The sequence below is a fragment of the Salvelinus fontinalis genome, chromosome 29 (assembly GCF_029448725.1).
Source record: "Salvelinus fontinalis isolate EN_2023a chromosome 29, ASM2944872v1, whole genome shotgun sequence".
NCBI classification, from domain to species: Eukaryota; Metazoa; Chordata; class Actinopteri; order Salmoniformes; family Salmonidae; genus Salvelinus; species Salvelinus fontinalis.
In genome coordinates, this window is record NC_074693.1 from 17,801,319 (window position 1) to 17,808,711 (window position 7,393).

The 7,393-nt window shown below is 45.5% G+C and overlaps 1 protein-coding gene across 1 annotated transcript; it reads right to left on the bottom strand.

Moving 5' to 3' along the window:
- Window positions 1-319: 319 nt before the first annotated feature.
- Window positions 320-7,046, bottom strand: LOC129827224 (uncharacterized). The gene is made up of 8 exons (XM_055887961.1): window positions 6,777-7,046; window positions 5,024-6,516; window positions 4,107-4,191; window positions 3,794-4,007; window positions 3,225-3,429; window positions 1,073-1,171; window positions 911-982; window positions 320-803 (listed from the first exon to the last, which is right to left on the bottom strand). Exons 2-8 carry the CDS (start codon window positions 6,413-6,415, stop codon window positions 465-467), a joined length of 2,406 nt encoding a protein of 801 aa, XP_055743936.1. The 5' UTR covers window positions 6,416-6,516; window positions 6,777-7,046; the 3' UTR covers window positions 320-464.
- Between the last annotated feature and the right edge of the window lie 347 nt (window positions 7,047-7,393).

Consider the following 7,393-nt stretch of genomic DNA (forward strand, 5'->3'; position numbering starts at 1 on the left):
CCTCATGAACTTTGCCAACGTGTGCCACAGATGTAATGCTGAAAGAATGTGTGATGAAAGACCCTGTTTTTGTTGGCTGCGTCTGATGTTGGGTGTTAACCTCCCTCACCTGTACTGCAGTGATGGTTCAGGAGATAACCACCACCACAAAGCCTGGAGTATCTACTGTGGCTATTCAAATTTAATTTCCTTAATGGCACAAGCAAATGAGACAAACCAGACCATGGTCTATGGTGCAAATTTGAGTTAGAATATATTGATAACTGTCAATATGATGTCTATAGATGAGGCATTTGTACAGTTGGTTGTTTTTATTGTGAAAAATAGAAAAATATTGTCTTATGTCTAAACAGTTAAGAGAATTCTATCCATTAATAGTGTCTATTGCAATCATCCACAAACATCATCCATGTAAATTAGAGAACACATTCCTGTGAGTATTGTCCTGATGTGGCCTCTCTTCTTCAATCAGAAGTACCTTCATTCTGTGCTGCCTCGCCCTGACCACCCTGACTTTTAGTCTGTGTGTGTTCCTGTTCCTGCAGGGTGTGTGTGACACTGTCCGTCTCCTCTCCATGCTTCTCCTCCTGTCTGCAGGCTGCCTGGCTGATGGCCTGACCCACGAGGGAGGTGAGGGCGGCCAGCCCGATCAGGTACCCATCCTCCCGATTCCCCTCGGCCCACGGGACGTCGTGGCTCAGCTGCACAGTGCTGGGCGACGGGGTGGTCTTCCCAAAGTCTATCATCCAGATGCTGGCCTTACTGGTCCAGTCGTGGACGAAGAGGAGCGAGCTGCCAATCACCTGCCAGGTGAACCCAAAACATTACTGCATGACTAGTTCTGAGGCTAAATATGTTATTATGAAGTAGAGGGAGGGTTGACATGTTTAAGTAGCACATATCAACTGACCTCATGGGCTTTGAAAAATGGGGATTCCTTCAGGGCTTCATCCAGAGCCTGGAGTCTGGAATGGTAGGCCTTCTAAGGGTGAGAAACAGGAAGGCAGGGTGCAGGGTGAAAAGGAGATATATTCAGCTACATTATTAGAGCTGTTGATGGTGAATGACTGACCAGGATGTGTAGATGACTCTTGGTGAAAGAGAGGAGGGCCTCAGTGACCTTGGCTGGGGTGAGCATCTTAAAGTCCCGCTGTACGCTGCCGTTCTCCATCTAACATGGACACACAGGGACAGACGCAGACTAAGGCCTAGATTCAATCAGATCAAGTGTTAATTGGCGATAGCTGACGTACATAACCCCAGCATACATAACCCCAGCATACATAACCCCAGCATACATAACCCCAGCATACATAACCCCAGCATACATAACCCCAGCATACATAACCCCAGCATACATAACTCCAGCATACATAAACCCAGCATACGGAAGCTCAGCATACATAATCCCAACATACAGAAGCCCAGCATACAGAAGCCCAGCATATAGAAGCCCAGTATACATAACCCCAGTACACAGTGCATTTGGAAAGTATTCAGACCCCTTGACTTTTTCCTAATTTTATTATGTTACAGCCTTATTCTGAAATGGATTAAATCGTTTTTTCCCGTCATCAATCTACATACAATACTCCCTAATGACAAAGCAAAAACAAGTTTTTAGATTTTTTTGCAAACGTCACATTTACATAGGTATTCAGACCCTTTACTTAGTACTTTGTTGAATCACCTTTGGCAGCGATTACAGCCTTGAGTCTTCTTGGGGATGATACTGCAAGCTTGGCACACCCTTTATTTTCAGGAGTTTCTCCCATTCTTCTCTGCAGAACTTCTCAAGCTCTGTCAGGTTGGATGGGGAGCGTCGCTGCACAGCTATTTTCAGGTCTCTCCAGAGATGTTCGATCAGGTTCAAGTCTGTGCTCTGGCTGTGCCACTCAAGGACATTCAGAGACTTGTCCCGAAGCCACTCCTGCGTTGTCTTGGCTGTGTGCTTAGGGTCATTGTCCTGTTGGAAGGTGAACCTTCGCCCCAGTCTGAGGTCCTGAGCGCTCTGGAGCAGGTTTTCATCAAGGATCTCTCTGTACTTTGCACGGTTCATCTTTCTCTCGATCCTGATTAGTATCCCAGTCCCTGCCGATGAAAAATATCCCCACAGCATGATGCTGCCAGCACCATGCTTCACCGTTGGGATGGTGCCAGGTTTCCTCCAGATGTGACGCTTGGCATTCAGGCCAAAGGGTTCAATCAGACCAGACAATTTTGTTTCTCATGGTCTGTGAGTCTTTAGGTGCCTTTTGGCCAACTCCAAGCGGGCTGCCTTTTACTGAGGAGTGGCTTCCTTCTGGTCAATCTACCATAAAGGCCTGATTGGTGGAGTGCTGCAGAGATGGTTGTCCTTCTGGAAGGTTCTCCCATTTCCCCAGATGAACTCTGGAGCTCTGTCAGAGTGACCATCACTTTCTTGGTCACCTCCCTGACCAAGGCCCTTCTCCACCGATTGCTCAGTTTGTCCGTGCGGCCAGCTCTAGGAAGAGTCTTGGTGGTTCCAAACGTCTTCCATTTAAGAATGATGAAGCCAATTGTGTTTTTGGGGACCTTCAATGCTGAAGAAATGTTTAGGTACCCATCCCCAGATTTGTGCCTCGACACAATCCTTTCTCTGAGCTCTACGGACAATTCCTTCGACCTCATAGCTTGGTTTATGCTCAGACATGCACTGTCAACTGTGGGACCTTATATAGACAGGTGTGTGCCTTTCCAAATCATGTCCAGTCAATTGAATTTACCAAAGGTGGACTCCAATCAAGTTGTAGAAACATCTCAAGGATGATCAATGGAAACAGGATGCACCTGAGCTCAATTTCCAGTCTCATAGCAAAGGGTCTGAATACTTATGTAGTTGTGATATTTCATTTTTTAACATTTTTAATACATTTGCAAACATTTCTAAAAACCTGTTTTTGCTTTGTCATTATGGGGAATTGTGTTTAGATTGATGAGGGGAAAATACAATGAAATCAATTTTAGAATAAGGTTGTAACGCAACAAAGTGGATGCTTTCCGAATGAACTGTATATAACCCCAGTATATATAATCCAGAGAAGTTAGTAGCCTGAGAGACACAGGGGTCAAGAACAGTCAGGACTTTTAAAACATCAATGATGACATCAATAAATAAAGACTGGCACAAAATAAGATTTTTTAAAATCATTTAGCCAATCAGAGGACAGAAGAGGTTTGGGCGTTGAAGCCGTGTCTCTCACCATGATGCCCTCAATCCTGAAGCCTAGTGTGGAGGTGGAGCTGGTGTTATCCCTCCACTGCAGGTAGCGCCACTTCGTCACGCCTCGCTGCTCGTGTTCCTCCACAGTGAGAGCCGTCGGATCAACTTTTACCATCTTCTGGTACATATCAGTCCGCAGGGTGGGCTTGGTGTGTGATTTGGTTAATTCCTCCTCCTGATATGTCCTGAGAGAAACCATTATGGTCAACAGTAGTTTGTATTACACACACACACACACACACACACACACACACACACACACACACACACACACACACACACACACACACACACACACACACACACACTGCTGGTGGCACTTTAAATGGGGAGGACAGGCTCATAGTAATGTCTGGAACGGAATTAATGAAATGCCTGGTATCAGGCATAGCCTAAAACAGCCTTTGTCCACATGAGGAAGTGGGAAATGTCCCCATAAGGGATCATTTTCCTTGTTTTACTATCCTTGTGGAGACTTTTGTGGATTTTAGGTCCCAACAAGGATAGAAGAACCCCCCCCCCCCCCCCCCACACACACACACACAGTACCTCACTCCCATCTTGCAGTCCATGATGACAGGGTTCTTCAGGCCACTCAGTAAGTCCTCCAGGCGGATGTAACTGTTACCCCCCCTGTTGACCGAGCCATGGTACTGCGGTACAAACGGACGCAGGGGGTCAGCCATGAGGGCCTGCAGACACACAGCCTCCACCTCACTGAAACGCTTCAGCACCTCGCCCCCCTCACTCAGCTGGAAGTTACCTAGCAACACAGAGGCAGGGGAGAGATGTGATAGAGTGAGTTATACAGCACATATAAAGTGCGATAGCGATGTGTTTGTGTTGTTGAATGGACACATGCCTTGATGTCCTGCTAGCTGGACCCATGAACTCTGCCGACGCACTGACCACTGCATCATGGTCAGGAAGGTCCTCCAGGAGCGACACTGGAGTAAAGAGAATTTCCATTGTCTTATTCACATAAAATAGCCTGCTTTTTGTGATCTCTCTCTTTAGCTTCATAATGGGCATAACTTGAGTCAAAATACTGTAGGTCCACACTAAGGGGAGTGGGACAACACTGGTGGAACACCCATCACCCCCCTCTCCGGTCTCCCCTATCTCTATCAGTAGGACCCATGCAAATCCTATTCAAATGTGCCGGGCTCAAGGCTCGCTTTCAAACTCATGCAAATCGCAGACTGCAGTTAGACAGAGGGGTTGAGAATGGGATGGAAATTACACACATTCTTTAATGGAGAATAAAGGCATCAACGGAATTAATCGATACAGTTACATATATTTTTAACGATGTATTGTATCGATTTGACAATATTGCAATATTATTTTTGCGCTAGTTGGCTGTACCTGCACCAAAATGACAGTACTTATCCTAGCTTGTTCTCCATGTTATTTTTCAATGGAGAGCCAATTTGTTTTCAGCACTTTTATTTCCATGACTGATCAAAACTGGTTTTCTTATGCTCTCTCGTGTCTCTCTGCAGCAGACAATATGTCAGGACCATGGAATCGGAATAAAATCAGAGAATTGAATTGCAATACATATAGAATCGCAAAACATATCATATCGGCACTTAAATATGGTCATAATATTGTATTGTGAGGACCCTGGCAATTCCCATCCCTAATATTTACAGTGTAGGCCTACAGTGGATGAAACCAGTGAGATATTGTCTATTTAAAATATGATCTCCAAAAGTATGGTGTATCTAATAGGCCTACACTCTTTCTCTTTTCATGTTCAGTTCTCAATCTCACCCTCCTCATGGTGCTCCTCTTACTGGCAGTGTCCTCTCCTTCGCTGAAGACCTCATCGCTCTCCGCTGAGGAGCAGTTGAAGGAGGAAGCGGAGGAAGAGACGGAGGAATGCATGAGCATCTTGGAGAGGATGGGATGGGGTGAAGGAGACCAGTGGGTTTCACTACAGCTCCCCTCAGAGCTAAGGCTGCTGGCACCTTCCTTCTCTCCATCCTTCTCTCTATCCCTGACACTTCCCCCTTCCGTCTTTCTATCCCCTGATCTTTCTCCTTCCATCTCTCTATCCCCTGTGTCCTCTCTGTCTATCTCTCTATCCCCTGTGTCCTCTCTGTCTATCTCTCTATCCCCTGTGTCCTCTCTGTCTATCTCTCTATCCCCTGTGTCCTCTCTGTCTATCTCTCTATCCCCTGTGTCCTCTCTGTCTATCTCTCTATCCCCTGTGTCCTCTCTGTCTATCTCTCTATCCCCTGTGTCCTCTCTGTCTATCTCTCTATCCCCTGTGTCCTCTCTGTCTATCTCTCTATCCCCTGTGTCCTCTCTGTCTATCTCTCTATCCCCTGTGTCCTCTCTGTCTATCTCTCTATCCCCTGTGTCCCCTCTGTCTATCTCTCTATCCCCTGTGTCCTCTCTGTCTATCTCTCTATCCCCTGTGTCCTCTCTGCTTATGTCTCTATCCCCTATGTCCCCTCTGTCTGTCATTCTGTCCCCTATCCTCTCAAGCTCGGTCTCTTTATCACGTGTCTGCTCTGTACTCTTCCTCTCCTCGCTCCCCTCATTCAGCACACCTCCATCTTGCATCCCCTCTTCCTCTTCCATCTTTCTCATCCTCCCTGACCTGCTCCATCTCTCTCTTTTCTCCATCTTTTCCCATCCCTCTGTCTTTGCTGTTGGCATGCTCTCTCCCGACCTCTCCCTCTTACTCAGTCTCCATCTCTCCTTTGCGCTCCTTCTGTTCATCCTTGAATCCTTTACTCTCTCACTCTCAGACCCCTCCTCCTCTACATGTTCTTCTCCCCTCTCCCGCACACCACTGTCACATATTTGAATATCAAACAAAAGGCCTTGAGTCAAATGCAGTTCAGAGCCTGGTTCTGTGTCACCCATTTGCCGGGGTCTTTCTTCTGGTCCTCCATCGTGGTCTTGTAGTTCCAGACTGTTAGATGGTGAGTCCGGGCTAGAGAGAAGTTTGCTTTGGGGTTTCACCCCACTAAACACACTGGGTGTCCTGTCAGCAGTGGGCAGATGTTGGTCAACATCATTCAAGAGTCCAACAAATCCATCCTCATTGTCATTATCATGTTCTCCGTTCCCCAACTCTCCTTCTACCGTCTCCTTTTCTTTCTCTACATCCTTCATTTCCTCCAGTGCTGGGGGTGTTGTGTTGTCCATCATTCCCAGGTGAAAGGGTGATATTCCAGGGGATGTAGTTATCCTGATAAGTCCACTCCAATGTTAGTCGGCCTAGTCCACTTTGTGAGTGTTCGATAAGTCTCCTGAGTATAGATGATATGTTCCATATGTGAAAACATCTTTATAAAATCATATACAGCACAAAACACACAGGCAAATGAAAGAATTTGAATGGTTAAGAATATAATTGTTTCACTAACAACAGATACATGAATAAGCTATAGCTACAACAATTCGTTTTTTAAAACACATACAGGACTGACAATGCAATGGCAATGTCTATTTAGGTGTTGCAATAAAGATGCTGAAATACATATATTAAAAGTTGCTAGCAGTAGCCTACCTTGTGCATTCAACAGCATCCCCTTGATAAATCTGTGGAACCCTTTATGGACCCCAGGGGTTCATTTAGTCTGTAGAAATGACACCAGTCGGAGTACTGTAGTAGAATAGGCTCTAGCTCTGTCTCCCTTCGTTATCCCTGACGTTTTAGTATTTTGCATGCTGTGACGCAACAAAGTTTTCAAAACACTGTGGTGAGTGAGTGAGCGTGACTGGCAGCATGGCAGGTTGACAGGAGTCTCTCTTGTTTGTGTGTTACTTAGGAAATGCATCTGGGTCATCTGAATGGGGTGCTCTGTCTAGTATCCAAATACATAGGGGGTTTACTAACAGGCCTATGCTACTATAGGACATTTTAAAACATCTTAGGTGGCTTAATTAATTACATAAAATCAAAAGGTATACACAGCAATGTTTGGACAGATTGTGCTGTGAGCATGTTTTTGAGTGACATAATGACAGAATGTGAAAGGTAGGATGTAAATGCATAAATGCTATACAAACACCAATAAAAACATTTGTAATATTTATTAAATGAAACGATGAGGAGATCATGGGAGACATAGAAATATTTGTCTGTAACATGCAAATATAAAGGCCAACATTTATTGGCCCGCC

Coding starts and splice junctions, on each gene's coding strand:
- LOC129827224 (XM_055887961.1), bottom strand. CDS start 6,415: ATGATGGACAACACAACACCCCCAGCACTGGAGGAAATGAAGGATGTA. Junction 4,192..5,023: donor AGAGGAGCACCATGAGGAGG/GTGAGATTGAGA, acceptor TCTTTACTCCAG/TGTCGCTCCTGGAGGACCTT. Junction 983..1,072: donor AGAGTCATCTACACATCCTG/GTCAGTCATTCA, acceptor TCTCACCCTTAG/AAGGCCTACCATTCCAGACT.